This window comes from Chiloscyllium punctatum, chromosome 6 (genome assembly GCF_047496795.1).
Source record: "Chiloscyllium punctatum isolate Juve2018m chromosome 6, sChiPun1.3, whole genome shotgun sequence".
Lineage (NCBI taxonomy): Eukaryota > Metazoa > Chordata > Chondrichthyes > Orectolobiformes > Hemiscylliidae > Chiloscyllium > Chiloscyllium punctatum.
Genome location: NC_092744.1, coordinates 35,672,857 through 35,693,871, shown reverse-complemented (window position 1 = coordinate 35,693,871; position 21,015 = coordinate 35,672,857). Strand labels below are relative to the sequence as shown.

The following is a 21,015-nucleotide window of genomic DNA, read 5'->3' as shown; positions in this document are numbered from 1 at the left end:
GCAGAACCTCCACAAATCTTTGGTTAGGCACTAAATAGGAAACTACATTCAGTTTCAGTCACAACACAAAGAAAGATGAAAAGGTCCCTGAAATGGCGCAGGTGAGATTTACTGGAATGATTCCAGGGATATTGGGGGTTACTGACAAGTTTAGTTTGGAAATTCTGAAGTTAATACCCTTTGTTGTAAGGAAATTTCAGAGAGAAGTACAGATAGGTTGGATAAGACAAAGAAAAACCCCTGACATAAGCTAATTGTACAATGCCTACAGAATCCAGATTTAAGATGTTAGCTAAGACATCAAGAGGAATGTACACTGTTAGTGGTAATGGCCTGGAATTCACTGCCTACAAGGGTGGAAGCTAAAGCAAGAAACAATTTCAAAAGGAAACTGGACAGGCACTTCAAGGAAATACGCTTGCAGAGCTACCGGAGCTGAGCAGAAGTTTTAATTGCTTGGAATACGACTCCAGGGAGCCAGCATGGACTTGATGAACCAAATGACCTTCTATGTGGTACATGATTCAATGATTTCAAGAACTGGACAAGACAGTCTAAATAAAGGAAGTTTTATAAAGTTTTTTCCAGATCATCCTGCAAAGTTCATAGCAGAGAAGGCACAACAAATTGTTACAAAGTACTATGAATGCCCTAGAGAACAAGGGATTAAAAAGATTTCTACTCCTGGAGTTGAGACAACTCCATTGACATTAAATGCTCATACTCATGTGACAATGTCCTTCCTGGTATGCTGAACCACACCCAACTGCAAAATTATTGCTATTGAAAAACACTTTTGAGAACTACCCACAGACTTTTCCATCAAAACTGAGAAGTGCATTATTTCTAGTGGCTTAAGTAGATGGAAGAAGAGTAATGAAAAGTTAAACCATCTGAAAGACAGAAATATAGCAAAAGGATTCTTTATCCTAATCTAATCAAAAAGTAGCTTCAAAATTTCCGAAGTCTATAAAGTACTTAAATTAATATTATTAGTGACTTCTTTAAAAGTTCTTTGGAGGAATAATGGTAGGCATTTTTCATGCTTTTTTTGTTAGTTTTCAAGGCGTTGAACAAATAAATGAAGACTAAATAAAATATGCCTGCAAGCTTACCTCTCCATAAATCCTAAAAGTGCCAGTTTCTTCATCAAGCTCGATTGCTGTGACACCAGGAACTTTTCTTGCTTGTTGAATGTTGGAACCATGGGTTCCAATTGCCAGACCCATGAGATCCTCTCTGACAGTGAATTCCTCTTGGAAAGCAGCTGCGAGCTGCTTGGTACTCTGGCAGTTAAAAATCACAAGAGCTAATTATTTCAGTTAACACAGACTAGACATTTGTGATGGTCATGAATAAACAGTGAACAGAGAGCAGTACAAATAAGAAGTTTCAAAAACTCAAAAAAAATTTGGTATGTAAACCAGTTTTATATCATTTATTTGAAAAGATTTGCTTGAAAACTAATGATTCTGTTAGTAGCAATTATATTTGCTGACAAAAGTAATTACAATTTCCAACAATGAAATAACATATATGACGCAAAAGGCTTGATCTTGAAAGATCAATTTATCATAGTCAGGCTGTTAACATTGAAGCAAGTGCTATAAGAGGCGGCAGATGGCAGTTCAAATTCCCAATCCATAATATAACCTGTAAAAGGAATGGATTAAGTGGAGCTGGAACACCTCACCAACCAACTGGGAATAATCCTTGGGCTACCAGTGTAGCATAAGTGATAACTTCTCAAAATACCATTCATCATCTTGATTAAACAGTTTATAAATGGTTTAACAGAATAAAATAATTAAAATAATCTGAACCTCCATGTACAATTTTTAGTTGTGCTCAGACTTATACACAAACATCATTAAGGGATGTAAGAGGTTAAACAAATACTTCATTGAACATGCATGCACACGTTTGTTTCAGCTCAACAAAATTGGCAAAAACCATTTTCCTGTTCATTTCTTAAGGCAATGCCTTGAACAGTCAGTGAATTGGTATAATGTCAAAAAAATAACTGCCAGTCATCATTAACTGGTGCATTCTCCACGGCAAAGTTCAGCACTCTCCTCTCATTAATATACATTCTGTTTTCCCTTTGCTTAAGTATTTCTTGCAAATTGTCCTGATGAGTAAAAGGCAAAGCTTCAATCAAATGTGTCTTTGATCTCAAGTTTTATATTACCAATCTGTTTTTTTTTGATGTGCTGTAAATGAATAAACATACAACACACATTGCAGTAGTTTATCAGGATTATTGAACAGAAGTATCTGTAGACTATTTAGGTCCCTGAATCTATTTCACCAGTCGTTCAATTAGATCATGGCAACTCTGCAATCTAATTCCTTTTATCTGCTTTTGTCAAATCTCTTAATATCCCTGGATTATACAATCTATCGAACACAAACTTAAAAGTTAACAAGTGATCAAGCATCAACTGTTATTTGAACAACAACCTGTGTGTTGAAGTGTTCCTAATTTCACTCGTGATGGGTCTTTCAACAATGCTCCCACTCCCAGATGCCCCAACCAGCAGAAATAGGTAATCACTAATCACCTTGTCATTTTCCCTTCATGTAACAAAAATTCAACCAAATACTCTATACTTTTGAAATTCAGGGAGAACAGCTTTAACTCTCCTTGCAATTTAACTCTGAGTTCAGTTACCATTCTGGTAAAATCGATGCTAAAAGATTCTAAAGGTGTTTTACCCAGAACTGTTCTCAGTACTTTAGACTTGGTCAAATCAGAGCTTTGGATAGCTCAAGCATGACTTCTACACCTTTTTATACCTAGAGGTCCAAAATACAATGCCAGTACTTCATTAGTCTCAATTATTTTCTGTGCCATGACATTTTAATTATCTATTTACTTGGAACCCAATGTCTTTTTCAGATCTCTGCTGTTCTTAGCTTTCACTAAGCTTAATAAAAAAAAGTGTACAACTGAATTACTTGAGACACTGCACTTCACTTCAGGCTAGACGCAAGGTTCTCACCTTCCTTTTCACAGCAAACAAAACAGTATCCAGTTTAAGCTGGATTCTCCTTTCCTAAAATTTCCAGGTATAACAATCTTAGAATTGATCAATAGAATAATATAATTTGGATGTTTTTTTTATTCCCTTTATTTGGAATCCTCAATGAATCGATCCTTTTTGGCAAGGATTTTGTCTCTTCTTAATTGTAATCCTTTAAAAAATAATCTAGAAATAATTCTACATTTATTAAATTAATCACAATATATAAATAAGCTTGTAAATCTTTAAAGAAGTTGAGCTCCAAGGACATCTCAGTGGAAGAGGTGAATGATACTTCAATTATTCTATTTAGTTCTCAAACGGTGTTATAAAACTAAATGGATAAGTGGAGCCAGAACATCTCCCCAATCAGTTGTAATGTATCTATCCTCAGTCTAGCAAAATCATATCAATGCTGGTGTGTCAGTATACCATACATCATCTTGATGACAAAATATACAAACGTTTAAGAGAACAAACAATTTTGAACATCTAGAATCTCTGAGTTGTCTAGGATCAAGGATTCCCAAATTTTCTGAAATTATGAAATTGTAAAAAAAGTATTAAACCTCTATTTTCTGATCACCTCCATCTCTTGCTAAGCTTATCCTTTAAAGGAAGGACAAACCCTCTCTTTGCCATGGCACAAACACGTATATTAAAAATTGTAGAAATTGCCTTTTGCATATCATAATTTATTTTCTCATCCCCCTTTAAGTAGTTCTTCTTGTACTTCAGATCCTTAGTCTCCAGGAAATAAATATAGACTAACAAGTTATGTGCTGTCTTTGAAAACACAGCAATCCAGTAGTCCAACATTTTTGCTTACCTCCAAATGTTTTGTTGCTTCTTCATTCCTGGACACAAGCATGAGCTTTGTGCGAATACTTCGTAAGTGCATATCACTAAGAATACTGACTCTTTTCACTGTGGCCTCTTTTGTAGACTAGATTTTGAAAAAAATGAATATATATAATTTACAATAAACAAAACTTCAATAAAACCCCAATGCTCCATCAACATGTTTACTTCCAGCTTATTAACAGATTTTGATTCAGCTATACCCACCAACACTGTGCATTTAGTCGTATGAGAATGAGGTGCCTGTTATCATTTGAAATCATAACTGTTTATTAAGTCTCCATTCTAACAGGACAATAAAAATAAGAACTAGAAATATCAGGTTGTAAATTTGCTCACTGAGCTGGTAGATTTGTTCTCAGACATTTCATCACCATGGTAGGTAACAGAGAGCCTTTGGTGAAGCATTGGTATTTCGCCCCGCTTGCTATTTATCTGTCTCAGTTTGTTGTGGTAGGTGATAACATTTCTGGTTCTGTTTCTGAGGGGTTGGTAAATAGGGTCCAAATCTATATGTTTGTTAATGGAGTTTCGGTTTGAATGCCAGGCCTTTAGAAATTTCCACGTGTTTTTTTGTTTAGCCTGTCCCAGTCGAACTAGTATCCCTCTTCGTTTGTGTGCATGGATACCAGTGATAGATGGTCATGTATTTTGGTGGCTGGTTGGTGCTCATGTATCATCGTGGCTAGCTTCCTGCCTGTTTGCCCAATGTAATATTGGTTGCAGTCCTTGCAGGCTATTTTCTATTTGACATTCTTTCTGCTGGTTGTTGGTATGGGGTCCTTTAAATTCATCGGGAGCTGTTTCAGTGTAGTGGTAGGTTTGTGGGAGACCATGATTCTTGGGGCCGGAGTAGTCTGGTCATCATCTCAGATGTCTTTGACATATGGCAGGGTAGCTAGAATCTCTGGGTCTGTTGTGCAGGAATAAGCGGAATGAGTTTATTATCAGGTGCCCATTGTTCCTGAATACATTGTATAGGTGTTTTTCCTCAGCTACTCATAGTTCCTGGGTGCTGCAGTGTTTTGTGGCTCATTTAAATAATGTCCGAATACAGCTCCGTTTGTGGATGTTGGGATGGTTGCTCCTGAAGTTGAGTGTCTGGTCAGTGTATGTGTGGCTTTCCTGTAGATGCTGGTCTGCAGCTCTCCATTGGCTTTTCGTTCTACTGTGACATCTAGGAAGGGGAATCTGTTACTATTCTCTCCCACTTTGGTGAACTTTATACCAATAAAAGAATATTGTTGTGTGTCAGGACGACAAAGATGTCATCTACATAGCGGACCCAAAGCTTGTGCTGCATGGTGGGAACGGTTGTTCGATCTAATCTCTGCATAACTGCTTCTGCTAAAAGTCCTGATGTTGGTGATCCCATAGGCGTCCCACTGATTTGTTTGTAGATCTTGTCATTGAAGGTGAAACGGGTTGTGAGGCATAGGTCTACTAGTTTGAGGATACTGTCCTTGATGATGTTGGCATTTGTGTCCTTGGTTTGTCGATCAATGAGGCCAATGTTTCTTTGGCTGGGTTGATGTTTATTGATGTGTACAGGGTTGTCACGTCAAAGGAAATCATGGTCTCGTCATCCGCTATCTTGGTGTCTTTGACATAAGGATACATGAGCACTAACTAGCCACTGAAAGACATGAACAACTGTCACTAGTATCCATACACACAGATGAAGAGGGACACCAGTTTGACTGGGACTACACATCCATCCTGGGACAGGCTAAACAAAGACACAGGCAGGAGGCTTGGCATTCAAACCATTAACAAACATATAGATTTGGACCCCATTTACCAACCTCTCAAACAGAACTGGGAATTATATCACCTACCACAACTAACCATGACATAAATATCAAGTGGGGCAGAACACCAACGCCTCACTGGAGGCTCACTGATAATGATGATGGTGACAAAATGTCTGAGAACAAATCTACCAGCTCAGTGAGCAAACTTACAACCTGATCCACAATATGCTATATGGCTCATGTTCATACTTCCTTTTCCATCCTGTTATGTACTCAGTGAGAACATTTAAAGTTCCCAGAGTTCAAGAATCTCAAATTTTCAAAACCCAGTGTGTTGATGTTTCTTTGAATCTTAAGCAGTCAACCCACATATGCTGGAGATATTTAAGGGTTAAAGGGATATTAAAGGGATGTCCCAAGGCTAGGGTGGGATGTCTGTCTTACAGGTAGAATGTAAGGAATTTACACTCCTATGCCTTGCCAGAGTCATTTGCATGGCCATTTCCTAGTTATTCAGAGTAAAAGAATGACATTATCACCCTCTATTCAGAAATCAATAAGAACATTGCAGTTGGAATTCTGACTGCTCTCTGTAGTTAAAAAATGATTCATAACAGATTTGGCCATGAAGGGATAATTTACATTACATTGTTTCTGGAAATGATCAGGTCACTGCATTGTGTACTGAGTGGCATGTGACTACGAGGGAGTGGCTGGGGGTCATCTTGTGGGTATTATGGACTGTGATGTAAAGATTTTGTATTAAAAGAAGGAGAACTGTTCCATCGTTCAGGGAGCTTCTCTTAACACGCTTCGCAAGCATTGCGAGGGGTGTTAAGTGATCCTCCAAAACCTGTTCTGTGCTCAAAAATTGGTTGTTCGCAAAAGTTGACGTCTGCAGTTGAATCAAATGTGTAAGAATCTCAAGAAAAAGAACCTAATATTCTGAGACTATGACTCTTAGATCGGCACTCTCCATCAACAGCATGTACCATATTTAACCCTCAGAATTTTAAATGTTTTCATTAGATTACCTCTCAATCCTCTAAAATCCAGGCATATGGACCAGTTTTTCTCAATACTCAACTTGTAGCACAGCCCCCTCAGTCCTACAACCAAACAAACTTTTGTTTCACCTCCTGAGCAAGTACATCCCTCTTCAGATAAGGAGATCAGCTCTACACATTGAAATAGCTTGCTAAAGGCCGATAATTATATCAAAAACTAGTTTTGAGAATTAAATCTAAACATCTTTTCGGTTCTTACCAAAACCAACAATTGACCAGTGTCAGCACTGTAGAAAATGCAATCTGCTTCAGTTGCCTTCTTAAAGTCCTTATGTGCATTTTCATGTGCACAGCTGGATAGGAAAAAGAATGCAGTATTAACTCCAGATTATCCACTCCTGCATTCAGCAGCAAATATAAATACCACAGACAAATTAAACATCAAAACATTGTTCAGAGGCAAAAGCCATGTTTGAAAACAAAAAACAGTAACATTGGAAAAAACTGACTTGAGGATAATGAAGGCAAAACCTTCTTGAAAATAATAGCTTATTTCTGGATCACAATCAAACATCACATGAGACAGCAATTCAGGCTGCATGCATGCGTTAACTAACTGGAAGTTGTGTCTTCCACACGGCTACTCCAAGCCCACAGCTCTGTTTTCTTTTCCCTCTTCCAAGGACACATGCAATTCCCTTTCGAAAATTACAACTAAATCTGCTTTCAAACTTTTTAATAGTGCATTCCAGCTCATAATTCTGTATGAATAAACATTTATCTTCTCTCAAATTGTCTTAGTGATTATCAGAAATTGATGTCTTACAGACTCAAATGCTCACAACACAGGAGGAGGACTTTGGCCCATCATGTCCGTAATAGTCAAAGATGCAACTGCACTAATCCCATATCCCAGCTCTTGGCCCATAGCCCTAACTGATGTGGCCACATAAGTGAATATCAAAGTACTGCTTAAATGTTACAAGTGTTTCTGACTCAAATCACCTTTTCAGGCCGAGTTCTGGACCATAACCATCCTTCAGAAAAAAATTCTCAGTTTTCATCTTAACCTTCTTTGTCTTATCTTAAATCTATCCAGGTAAAAACAATGACTGCAGATGCTGGAAACCTGATTCTGGATTAGAGTGGTGCTGGAAAAGCACAGCAGTTCAGGCAGCATCCGAGGAACAGGAAAATCAACGTTTCGGGCAAAAGTCCTTCATCAGGAATACAGGCAGAGTACCTGAAGAGTGGAGAGATAAATGAGAGGAGGGTGGGGGTGGGATGAAGGTGATTAGGTCAGGGAGGAGGCTGGAGTGGATAGATGGGAAAGAAGATAGGCAGGTAGGACAAGCCATGGGGACAGTGCTGAGCTGGAAGTTTGGAACTCAGGTGAGGTGAGGGAAGGGGAAATGAGGAAACTGATGAAGTCCACATTGAAGCCCTGGGGTTGAAGTGTTCCAAGGCGGAAGATGAGGCGTTCTTCTTCCAGGCGTCGGGTGGTGAGGGAGCGGCAGTGAAGGGGGCCCAGGACCTCCATGTCCTCGGCTGAGTGGGAGGGAGAGTTGAAATGTTGGGCCACAGGGCAGTGTGGTTGATTGATGCGGGTGTCCCAGAGATGTTCACTAAAAGCGCTCTGCTAGGAGGCGTCCAGTCTCCCCAATGTAGAGGAGACCGCATCGGGAGCAACGGATACAATAAATGATATTGGTGGATGTGCAGGTAAAACTTTGATGGATGTGGAAGGCTCCTTTGGGGCCTTGGATGGAGGTGAAGGAGGTGGTGTGGGCACAGGTTTTGCAATTCCTGCGGTGGCAGGGGAAGGTACCAGGATGGGAGGGTGGCGTGGACCTGACCAGGTAGTCACTGAGGGAACGGTCTTTGCGGAAGGCAGAAAGGGGTGGGGAGGGAAATATATCCCTGGTGGTGGGGTCAGTTTGGAGGTGGTAGAAATGTCATCGGATGATTTGGTTTATGCGAAGGTTGGTAGGGTGGAAGGTGAGCACCAGGGGGCGCAGGGTCTGTCCTTGTTACGGTTGGAGGGGTGGGGTCTGAGGGCGAAGGTGCGGGATGTGGACGAGATGCGGACGGGATGCATTGGAGGGCATCTTTAACCATGTGGGAAAGAAAATTGCAGTCTCTTAAGGAGGAGGCCATCTCGTGTGTTCTGTTTTGGAACTGGTCCTCCTGGGAGCAGATACGGCAGAGGTGGAGGAATTGGGAATACAGGATGGCATTTTTGCAGGAGGTAGGGTCTGAAGAGGTGTACTCCAGGTAGCTGCGGGAGTCGGTGGGTTTGTAAAAAAAATGTCGGTGTCAAGTCGGTCGTCATTAACGGAAATGGAGGGGTCCAGGAAGGGGAGGGAGGTGTCAGAGATGGTCCAGGTAAATTTCAGGTCAGGGTGGAATGTGTTGGTGACGTTGATGAATTGCTCAACCTCCTCACGGGAGCACAAGGTTGCGCCAATACAGTCATCAACGTAGCGAAGGAAGAGGTGGGGAGTGGCGCCGGTGTAACTATGGAAGATGGACTGTTCTATGTAGCCAACAAAGAGGCAGGCATAGCTGGGGCCCATGGCTACCCCTTTGGTCTGGAGGAAGTGGGAGAATTCGAAGGAGAAATTGTTACGGGTGAGGACCGGTTCAGCCAAACGAATGAGTGCGTCGGTGGAAGGGTACTGTTCAGGACGTCGGGAGAGGAAGAAACGGAGGGCTTGGAGGCCCTGATCATGGCGGATGGAGGTGTAGAGGGATTGGATATCCATGATGAAGATGAGGCGTTGGGGGCCGGGGAAACGGAAGTCTTGGAGGAGGTGGAGGGCATGGTGGTGTCTCGAACGTATGTGGGGAGTTCCTGGACTGGGGGGATAGGACAGTGTCAAGGTAGGTAGAGAGGAGTTCAGTGGGGCAGGAGCAGGCTGAAACAATGGGTCGGCCAGGGTGGTCAGGCTTGTGGATCTTGGGATGGAGGTAGAACCGGGCTGTGCGGGGTTCCCGAACTATGAGGTTGGAAGCCGTGGGTGGGAGATCTCCTGAGGTGATACAGTTCTGTATGGTCTGGGAGATGATGGTTTGGTGATGGGGTCATGGTCTAGGGGACGATAGGAGGTGTCCTCGAGTTGGCGTCTGGCTTCAGCAGTGTAGAGGTCAGTGCGCCAGACTGCCACTGCACCCCCTTTATCTACTGGATTGATGGTGAGGTCGGGATTGAGAGGTTGAGGGCAGGTAATAGGCCAGCACAGGGTGTCCAGGTGGATGGAGTGCCTTGGAGGCGGGCGAAGGGGCCCTCGGAAGGTGGGCGTGAGTCCTGATTGTAAAAGTAAGCTTGGAGGCAGAGGCAGCAGAAGTAGTGTTCAACCCCTTCATTCATTGAAAAAGTGCCTTGCCACTTTACCTGTACCCCTCAACCTTTTCTTCCAACTGGTCTTCTGATTATGAACCGCTCCATGGAAAACGTTCCTCACTTACTCTATTAAAACTCCTCATAATATTAAATATTTGCATTAAATCCTCTTTTAGTCTTCTTTACTTTGGGCAAAGCAATCCTAACCTTTCTTGTCTCCCCACAAAATTCCTCTTCTCTGGTACCCATCTAGTAAATCACTTCTACTTCCTATATAAAAACCGTGGCATCTTTTCTGAAATATGGAAATAAATCACTGCTATAAGTTCAGCTAGTGCACAATAATTGGTTTGCAGAGCCTCCTTGCTTTAGTTCTCCATCTTCTGCACACCTAACATTTATGTGGATGAAATCCCAAATCTCCATTAACGTATGTATAATTTAGTTTTCTTACTTTCTTCAAAATTCCTTTGAAAAGGAATCACTCCTGCATTAAATTTCATCGATTATATACCCGTTGATTTCACCAGTCCATGATCTTTTTGAAGTCACTACTAGTCTCAAATTCCCACATTTTATGCTATCTGTAAATCTTTGAAATAATGCCTCCCTTCGTTCATAATGCAAGTCATAAATGTACATTAAAAAAGGTCCAGTGATCCCAACATCAGTCTATGCAGACACTATATTTGTCCCACCAGTCTGATAAAAGACACTCCACTCTACCTCTTAGCCAATTCTGTACCAAGGTGTCAGTGCTTTTAACGACACATTATTAACTTTTTGCTACCAGTAAGTCTATTATATTCAACTTCAATCAATCACTTTCTGAAAATCCATATTCATAACATTTACTGCACTTCCAATTCCTGATGAAGGGCTTTTGCCCGAAACGTCGATTTCGCTGCTCGTTGGATGCTGCCTGAACTGCTGTGCTCTTCCAGCACCACTAATCCAGTATATGCACTTCCATAACCAACCTTCACTCTTACTTCATTTTAAGATGTGATAAAGGGGTGTAATTTATATATTTAAAAGAAGAGAGCTTGGATTTAAAACTATTGACGTGTGTGTTGGTTTATTTTTAAGAAGGAATTGAAAATTAAGCAAGTCAATCGTTCTGAAACCATCATTTTAAGTATGAGCCTCCTGGAATATGAATGGAGGTTTGTTTATACCATAAAAGGTTATGACTGATGACAGAAAACGTTAAGCTATTAGATTAAATGAGCAATATCTGTGCTCCCTTTCTCAATGAAAGGCCACACATTAGAGTGGAAAAAACATGAAAAATAAGTCAGATTTTATTCTGGAATCAGTAGTAACATGAGCTGACAACAAAACAGATATAATATTATAAGTACATAAGGTCAGAACTGTAAACCAATTGCAGGAGACAAATGCAAGAGAATCATGAAAAGACATTCGAATTCAGCAGTTGGTCAATCTGATTAGCTGACAAGGGGTCTTTATTTATATTCTGCAATAATTGAGGAGGTAATAGAACATTGTAGTAAGTTAAATATGTCAAGCTAAACATTTATTCCCTACTTACGCTTCTCTTAAGTCATCAGGGACATCAATTGTGCACTTGAAGAAAGTATTCTTCGTAACTGTCTTGTTTGGGTTCATCGGCCGTAATCGCTCAAAAGTAACAATTTCATTGTACGTTGCATCACAGGCAGCATATTCAATTACATAAAACTGCAGAAAACAAATGGATGTCAAATCTGGATATAAAAATGCACTACGCAGTTTGTCTATAAAAATGCTTAAAATTTAGTTAAGCTGATCTAAAAGTAAAAGCTACAGCATGTTCTTCTGCAGAAATGTGTCATACATGTAAATTTAACATTGACATATGGCTAAGTAACGTGAAGGACCTGACAATTTTTAAAAGGATAGTGACATTTGTTGAAAATGAAAATTCAGGGATTATTCTGTGTAACACAATGTAAATTTAGGTTCCTAAAGAAACTATCAAAGAGCCTACCACAGGAGGGATTCAAACATTTAATCCAAGTTCAAGGTTTCAATATGGTCTTAAGCTCAACGATCCCTTCTAGTAAAATATTACAATAACTTTTAACCTAAGTACACTTCTTGCATTTGCTCTCCTCAGTATAAGTAACCATTTAACTGATGGTCTTTCAGTCTTCCCAATCAAAAAGACAAGGAAGTCATTCCCAATTCACATTTTGAAAACATAACTTGAAAATCCTTTAATAAAGTTTCTTATTTCCCTCTCTGTAAGGAAACACGGGAGATAGAACTGTCTTACTCCATTGATTCCAACTGGACAATTTTGATAGACATATTTATTTAATGACATATTTAATTGCATATAGTTAACCATACATAACTAAAATTTTTTTCTTATTGCATATACTTGAGTAAAACTCATTGTAAAGTCAACCTCCTACTTTTGACCAAAAAATCTGGAACTTGTGTAAAAGTCAACCCTAGTTAGATTAGATTAGATTACCGATATTGCAGAAACACACCCTTTGGCCCAACAAGCCCACACTGACCCTTCAAACAGCAACACACCCAGACCCATTCACCTAACACTACTGGCAATTTAGCATGGCCGATTCACCTGACCTGCACATTTTTGGACTGTGGGAGGAAACCGGAGGAAACCCACACAGACACTGGGAGAATGTGCAAACTCCACACAGACAGTTGCCTGAGGCAGGAAGTGAACCTGGGTCTCTGGCGGTGTAAGGCAGCAGTGCTAACCACTGTGCCACCATGCTGCCCTATTCTTCACAGATAACAGATCAACATTTGAATCAAGGTATTATTCTGTACATCAATGTTACAATCAGTAAATTTTATGCTATTGTGTGTTGATGTCCAATTCACACCAGTTTGGCACAAAAGTTGATATATCAGTTTAGAGTCAGGTGATAACCTCCAGTCGTGTGCAGGTCAGCTAACTGTAATTTGTTGTTTTTTTTCTTTATTACTTCAGAGATCAGTTGGGCATTTTTAATGATACGGTATTGCAGATTGTAAACCCCTCAAAAGTAGTATCCATATAATAGTCAACCCCATAAATTTAACCTTACAAAAAAAAGACTAAAAATATTTGACTTTTACATGAGTATACACAATATTTGCACTTTCACTCTATGCTCAGATTTACAAAATAAGACAGAGAGAATGGCTCAAGACAAAATAAGTCAAAATTCTGCTACAAAGGCTGTGTTATTACAGCATTTTGTTTTGGTCTGTTGTGAAGTGCAAATATTTCAAGAGCACTTCCAAACGGGTGAAATTACTAGACTCCAATGAATTGAAACATTAGTATTTGTTTTGTTTCCCTTCTAACACCATCAAAACAGTGGACCAAGATTTTAGTACAAGACTAACAAAGGAACCTCAATTTCAACAGTCAATGCAGAATGAAGCCAATATTAACAAGAGAACATGTCTTTGTTGGATCAAATAGAAACAAGCAAACCAGAGAACTGTGGCAATGCCTTGCCAACTACTTTCCAATGTAAATACATTTTAATTCACCTTTGTGATGACGATTGTATATGGCATTTTCCAATCCCCAAAGTGTCTTGAAAATTAAATGCCACATCAAATGCTAGCAAAAACGTGACCATAATAAGGCAACATAGTAACATTCAGTATGTCATCATTAAATGCTGCATATTATCAATCCACATGTAACATTGCATCACATTGCTGTTTATACTAAAGTTTTTAAAGGACTTGGTAAAACTCCTTGCAGTTTTATGTACTCACGCAGATTTTATCCAAGCTTGCCATATTCACTGGCGATAGGAGACTCTGAAAATCTTCTCACCTCCACCTGTACACGCTGTACAGCAGCACAAACCCAAATCTCTACTCCAACCACCTCCGTCCATCCACTATATACATACATGCGCACAGACTCATCAGCCTTTCTTTTTAAGCTCCACTCAATTCACTCAGCATCCTTCTTCCCAAACCTCATCTCCATCCTACCCACACCCCAACCACTCTCCACTGACATCCATTCCCATCAACCCTGAACTCACTCAACTCTCCTCCTACCAACATTTCTCCTTTCTTTTCAGTCTTTGCTACAGATCATTGTCAGTACTCATACTGTAGCAGACTGTGGTTTCTCTTTAACCAGCATCACTGGGAAGTGTACTAGTAAATGAACAGCAAACCATTGACCTAGGCCAAGAACTCAGACTCAGATTTCAGAAACCAGCAAGCCATTGAGTGCAACCCTTTGCGTCATTAAAGCACTTGGTATTGATGGCAGTGTTGGAGGTGGTGTAAAGTGACAACAGCTACCAAGAGAGGACATGGACAGGGACACACAAAGCTGAAATCTGCCACACAGGACCACAGAAAGAGACTCATGCCAATCTACTTCGCCAAACAACATAAATTTCTTATAAGACAACCAAAGTACTAGATAAATTTAACAAGTCAAGCAGCACATGTGGAAAGAGAAATGGAGTAAACACTGGGTATAATATGACTCTTCTGTTCCGTTAACTCGGTTTCTCTTTCCACCAATGCTGCCAGACCTGCTGAGCTTCTCAAGCATTTTGTTTTTATTTCAAATCTCCAGGGACCACTGTACTTTATTTTCAGTTCAGAAATTTCTCACCTCTGACTAAATAATTTGCAGGTCAAGGCATTCTGCTAAAAAAATACAATCCATTTATCTTATTCAATCATCTTGAAATATTAACTTACATCGCCTTTCATCATCCGAACTCTGGCAAGCCACCATCCGCATGGCTCTTGTTCATTTGCTCGAGAATAAACCTGAGAAAATAATAAAAACAAAAGTAATAATTTCAGTGAATAATTCATCCAAAACTTTTATTAGAGACCATGTACTGACTCAAAAAAAACAAATTTTCAAGAGATGGTAGAGGGTCTGCATGCAAAGGAAAGAGTAAAAACTGGGCAGATGGAATAAAACGCGAGTAAACATGAACTTTTTGGTAGGAAGAATAGAAAACAGTTTACTATTTAAGTGATTGCAGAGTTAAATGGTATTGAAGGATGCAAGTGTCCATCTACAGCGAGTTATTTTAGTATGGAATCACCAATCCATCCATTATATCAACACTGGCTCTCCAAGCACTTTGACTTAAGTGTCAAACTCTTGCCCTTCCCCACGGTCTTGCACATTGTATCAATCTGAATAATCATCCAATGCCCTCTCAAATGTCTCAATTGAACCTACTACCACCACATTTCCAAGTAGTGCATTTCAGAGCCAAACAACTTGTTGCATTTCCTTTTGTAAAATCCTTTCAACCGAGGCCCTCTGGTTCATGATTGTTTTTCAAATAGGAACAGTTTCTCCCTATCTGCTTTGCTCAGATCATCCATGATTTTGAAAGCTATCAAATCTCCAAATTTACCTTCTCCTCTTCAAGGGAAGCAGCCCCAACTTCTCAAAAGTATCTTTGTAACTGAAATGTTTCATCCATGGAATCATTATTGTTACTTTATCCAATGCATTCACATCCATTCCAAAATGTGGCACCCAGAATTGTACACAATACTCCAGCTGATCTAACTTATGCCCTACACAAGTTCACTATAACCTACCTGGTCTTGTACATTATACCCCTATTAAGCCTAGAATGCTAACAAAAACAGAAATTGCTGGAGAAGCTCAGCAAGACTGGCAAAATCTGTGAAGATAAATCAGAGTTAACATTTCAAGTCCGGTGACCCATCCTCCGAACCGGACCTGAAATGTTAACTCGATTTCTCTCTATAGTTACTGCCAGACCTGCAGAGTTTTTCCAGCAATTTCTGCTTTTGTTTCTGACTTACAGCAACTGCGGTTCTTTTGGTTTTTATTAAGTGTAGAATACTATATGCTTTATTCACAGCCCTCTCTATCTGACCTGGTGGAATTTAATTTCTTTTTTAAAAAGTCCAAAACTATAGGGTATAGGTTTAGGGTGAAAGCGAAAGATTTAAAAAGGACCTTAGGGACAATGTTTTCATGCAGAGGGTAATGTGTGTATGGATGGAGTTGCCAGAGGAAGTGGTGGATGCTAGTACAATTACAACATGTTCAAGTCTTCTGGATAGGTATATGAATAGGAAGGGTTTAAGAGGGATATGGGCCAAATGCTGGCAAATGGGACTAGATTAAATTAGGATATCTGGTCAGCATAGACAAGTTGGACAAGTGTCTACTGCCATGCTATACAGTTGAGACTCTATAAATGAGAACCTTGCTACATCGTTTCATAGGGTAGTTCAGAGTTAATCATATTGCCTTGGGGTCTGGTGTCACGTGTAGGCAAGACCAATTAAGGCAGGCAGATATCCTTCCTGACAGGATCTCAGTGACACTCACTTTTTATTCCAAATGTATTAAATTAATTCAAGTTCCCCAGCTGCTTTCAAAGGATAGATCGTCAGCACAGATGAGTTGGACTGAAGGATCTGTTTCCTGTGACGTACATCTCAATGACTCTGATGCGGATTGTGAAACCACTGCCGATTGTCAGAAGAACCCATCTGGTTCACTTACCTCCTTTAAAGAAGTAAAAGGAATCTATCAGCCTTAACAGGTCTGGTCTGCCTGTGAACCCACATTCACAGTAACACGGTTGACTCAATGCACCGCTGAGTGGGGCATTGGAAAAGCACAGCAGGTCAGGGAATATCCAAGGAGCAGAAGAATTGATGTTTCAGGCATAAGCCCTTCATCAGGAATGAGGCTGGTTGCGCCACACTCCAGCATCTGCAGTCCTCACTTTCTCCTAGTTGACTCAATGCACCCTCTGAAATAGCGTAGCAAATAATTCAGCTGTATCAAACTATTAAAAAGCCGAAACAAACAAACTAGACAGACCACCCGATAACAACTTAGGCACTGAAAATGACAAACACAGCTTCCCCCCCCACCGAGCTTGCAAAGTCCTCCTCACTAGCATTTGGGGGGGGGTCAATGCAAAAATTGGGACAGTTTCTCAAACTAATCAAGCAATAGCCTGACACACAGTCTTAATTGCAGAATCGCACCTCATATTCAAGCCAGCACCTTCATCATCCTTATTCTTTCTGACAAATTGGACAGGACATTGAATACAATTGAAAAGGAATTTCTGAGAGTCCACAGCATTGGGTCTGGATCCAAATAAGTCTTACGCAATCAGGTCAAAAGTAGATAAGGAACCACCCCTGCTGATTGCAATGTACTCCCACTCTATCGCAGTTAATGAACCAGTACTTCTCTATGGTGACCACCACATGGAGGAAGCAGAAAGTGGCATGGGCTCAGAATGTGCTCTGGGTGATGAAAATCAACATACATCATGGAGAACTGCAGGAAGGCATGCCAGGAACAAAACCAGGCATACCTTAAAAGAAAGTGCCAACCAGATAAAGCACAACACAGGGCTCTATACATGATAAACACTGTAACCAGCCAGTGATAGGCAGACATAAGCAATTATAAAGCATCAGATTATAGCTCCAGAGTCCTGCCACAACTCATCACCAATGTGGGGGACACCAAAACAATTCATTGGAGAAGGAGAATCCACCAATATCCCCAGCGTCAATGATGGGGGAGCTCTGCACAGCTGTGTGAAAGATAAAGAGCAAGACCTTCATCAGTATCCTCTCGAGGTTCCCAGAAAGACATGAGTGTCTTTAGCCAATGTGAATCATTTTACACGACATCAAGAAACAGCTAGTGAGGTGGAATACTAAAAAAAGCTTTGGGTCCTCACAATATTCCCACAACAGTACGGAGGATTTGTTCTCCAGAATTTGCCACATACCTGGACAAGCTGTTGCAGTAGACTCCTGCAATGTACCTGACAACATGGAAAATTGTCCAGGTCCAGGTTTGTCCCATATACCAAAAACAGAACAAATCCAACTTGGTCAGCTGTTGCCCCAGTCTACTCTTGATCATCAGTAAAACGTGATGCAAAGGATCACTGATATCACTATCACTCAATAACTGCTTCGCAATAACCTGCTCATTGATGATCAGTTTGGCAGTCAGCTCATCTCACTACAGCCAAACAGCTGCATCCTAAATGGGGAAAGTGACAGCCCTCGACATTAAGGCTGCAGTTGACCAAGTGTGGCAGAGGAACCTTAACAAAACTAGAGTCACATCTAGCATAAAGGAAGATGGTTTTTGGAGGTCAATCATCTTTAAGGCCAAGACATCACTGCAGTAGTTCCTCAGGCTAGTGTCTGTGGTTCTACCATTTCCAGTTGCTTCAAAGACCTTCCCTGCATCAAAAAAGGTCAGAATTGTCACTGATAATTATATGACTCCTTAGAAACCAAAGTGATCCACATCCAGGTGTAGCAAGACCTGGACAAGACCCAGCCTTAGGGCTATCAGTGGCAGGTAATATTCATGCACACAAGTGACACACAATGACCATCTCTAACAAGACAGAATGTAAAGATTGCCCCAAGATATTCATTGGCATCATCACTAATTACCCCACCAACATTACCCTGGGGGTTACAAATAACCAGAAACTTAAGTGAACTGGCTATATACATACTGTGGTTGCAAGAGCAGGTCACAGATTAGAAATCCAGGAGAAGGTTGCTCACCTCCTAACTTCCAAAAGCCAATTCCCCATTTACAAAAGCACAAGCGTGGGGGAACATACCCTCTTTGCCTCAATGCGGGCAGGTTCAACAGCACCCAGGAAACTTGACCACCCAGGTCAAAGTAGCCCACTTGATCGACAACACATCCACAAACATTCACTCCTTCCACCACTGATGCACTCCTGCAGTAGTGCATACCATGTACAAGGGGCAGGAAAATCGACATTTTTGGGCGAAAGCCCTTCATCAGGGTTTTGTCCGAAAAGTCGATTTTCCTGCTCCTTGGATGCTGCCTGACCTGCTGTACTTTTCCAGCACCACTCTAATCTACACTCTGATCTCTAGCATCTGCAGTCCTCACTTTTGCCCATACCATGTATAAGATGCACTGCAGAAATTCACCAAGCCTCCTTAGGAAGCACCTTCCAAATCCATGGCCACTATCATTTGGAAAGGCAAGGGCTGCAAACAGATTGTAGTTGCAGCACCAGGTAACACATAGCAGTCCTTTCAATGTCACTGGATCAAAATCTTGGAGTTCCCTGCAAAAGTTAGTACTTTAGTTCTAATTCAAAATCAATTATTCGCAATGCTCTTTGTTTTAGATTTAAATTCCTATTAGCAGGTGATTAGTTTTGGATCTTTTTTTAATCTGGTGCTTGCTCTCTGTCTCACAATTTTATCTGGGGTGTGTTCTTTATCATGCACGGTTTTATCTGATTGTTCTTCTCTGCCATTCTATTTTATGTTGCTCCATTCTTTTGTGCAGGAATTTGATAAAACAGTACATGCTCTCTCTCATGCTATTTTATCTGGTGTCTGCTCTCTGCATGGCCTTGTTTATCTGGAACACTAATCAGAAAATTAACGTACATGTACAGAAAGTTACTAGCAAGGCAAATGGAATGCTGTTGTTTATCAAAAGGGAAATGAAATATAAATATAACAAAATTTGTTTATAACTGCACATTGTCTTAGTGAGAATTAAGAAGTTTGACACCAGCCAGGATGAAGCAGTCCATTTGACTGGCAGCAAATCCACAAACAACCTCGCCTTCCATCACCAATGCTCAGTAGCTGCAGTATGTATCCACAAGATCCACTGTATAAATTCACCAAGATCCTGAGTCAACAGCTTCCCAACCCACAACCACTTCCATGTAAGGGCAGGAACTGAATGTGAACACCGTCACCTGCAAGTTCTTCTGCAAGCCACTTGCATTCCAACTTGGGAATAGATCAGCATACCTTCAGTTTCACTGGGTCACCTGGAATTCCCTCTCGAATGGCATTGTGGGTTAACCCACAGCAGGTGGACTACAGCTGTTCAAAAAGGCACCTCACCACCACATTCTCAAGGGCACTAGGGACAGGCAATAAATGCTGGCTAGCCAGCAACATCCACATGCCATGAATGAAAAAACCTTAATCCTGCCTAACAAAAGAGACTCCAATTTTAAATTAGCAACTGATTAAGAATAAATCTCTATTTGCAAAAGAGAGCTCCATAATTCTTCTAGCTGGTGTGCACAAATGTTTCCATATTTCACTTTTGAAACCTCTGGCTCTAATTTTTTGACAACACCCTTCTTTCTAAACATCCTTGCGAACCTTATTGCATTGCTTTCACATGTAAAATAAATCTTGGGTCAAGTCATGTCTTAGTCATTTAAATTCCAGAAAATACAACCATGGTCTTTCTTTTAATCTTTCCTTTAACTTAACACTCGGTGCCTAACTATCATTCTGACAAATTTATTTTGCGCCGTCTCATAGGCCAATATATTGTCCATAAAACATGGCTCTTAGAACAACTTTGTCCAAGTGCAGTCTTAACTAGTGATTTGTCAGTTGAAACACAAAAAAAACTCAAGCAAGTGTTATTAAATAAACAAACATTTCAAGAATTCTTTCCTAAAAGAAGAAACAAATGACATCCAACATACATATTGTGCATATCAGAACTTCCACAAAGCAATACTTAGAAATATTTAAGACTCTGAAATGAGTAAATTCCTTGATGAACAAATGATTCCAGGATACTAAAGAAGTGAAGTATAACGTCTTGTAAACATTTATATATTTTCAATTAACTTAATGGGACTCTGCTAGACAAATAGAGAATTGCAGCTTCTATATTCAAGAAGATGCAAATACAACATCTCACAGGTATAGGTAAAAACAATGACTGCAGATGCTGGAAACCAGATTCTGGATAAGTGTGGTGCTGGAAAAGCACAGCAGTTCAGGCAGCATCCGAGGAGCAGGAAAATCAACGTTTCGGGCAAAAGCCCTTCATCAGGAATACAAGCAGAGTGCCCGAAGTGTGGAGAGACAAATGAGGGGAGGGTGGGGGTGGGGAGAAAGTAGCATAGAGTACAAAAGGTGAGTTGGGGTGGGGATGAAGGTGATAGGTCAGGGAGGAGGATGGG

At 40.5% G+C, this 21,015-nt stretch overlaps 1 protein-coding gene across 4 annotated transcripts in view; it reads right to left on the bottom strand.

Moving 5' to 3' along the window:
• fxr1 (FMR1 autosomal homolog 1) overlaps window positions 1–21,015 on the bottom strand; it is a 110,741-nt gene that overhangs the window by 58,345 nt on the left and 31,381 nt on the right. For all 4 annotated transcript variants that reach the window (XM_072572432.1, XM_072572433.1, XM_072572434.1 and 1 more), the window contains exons 4-8: window positions 14,711–14,782; window positions 11,547–11,695; window positions 6,908–7,001; window positions 3,856–3,972; window positions 1,116–1,286 (exon numbers count right to left, since the gene is read on the bottom strand). In XM_072572432.1, coding sequence (XP_072428533.1) covers window positions 1,116–1,286; window positions 3,856–3,972; window positions 6,908–7,001; window positions 11,547–11,695; window positions 14,711–14,782 — 603 coding nt within the window. The remainder of the gene's footprint in view (window positions 1–1,115; window positions 1,287–3,855; window positions 3,973–6,907; window positions 7,002–11,546; window positions 11,696–14,710; window positions 14,783–21,015) is intronic.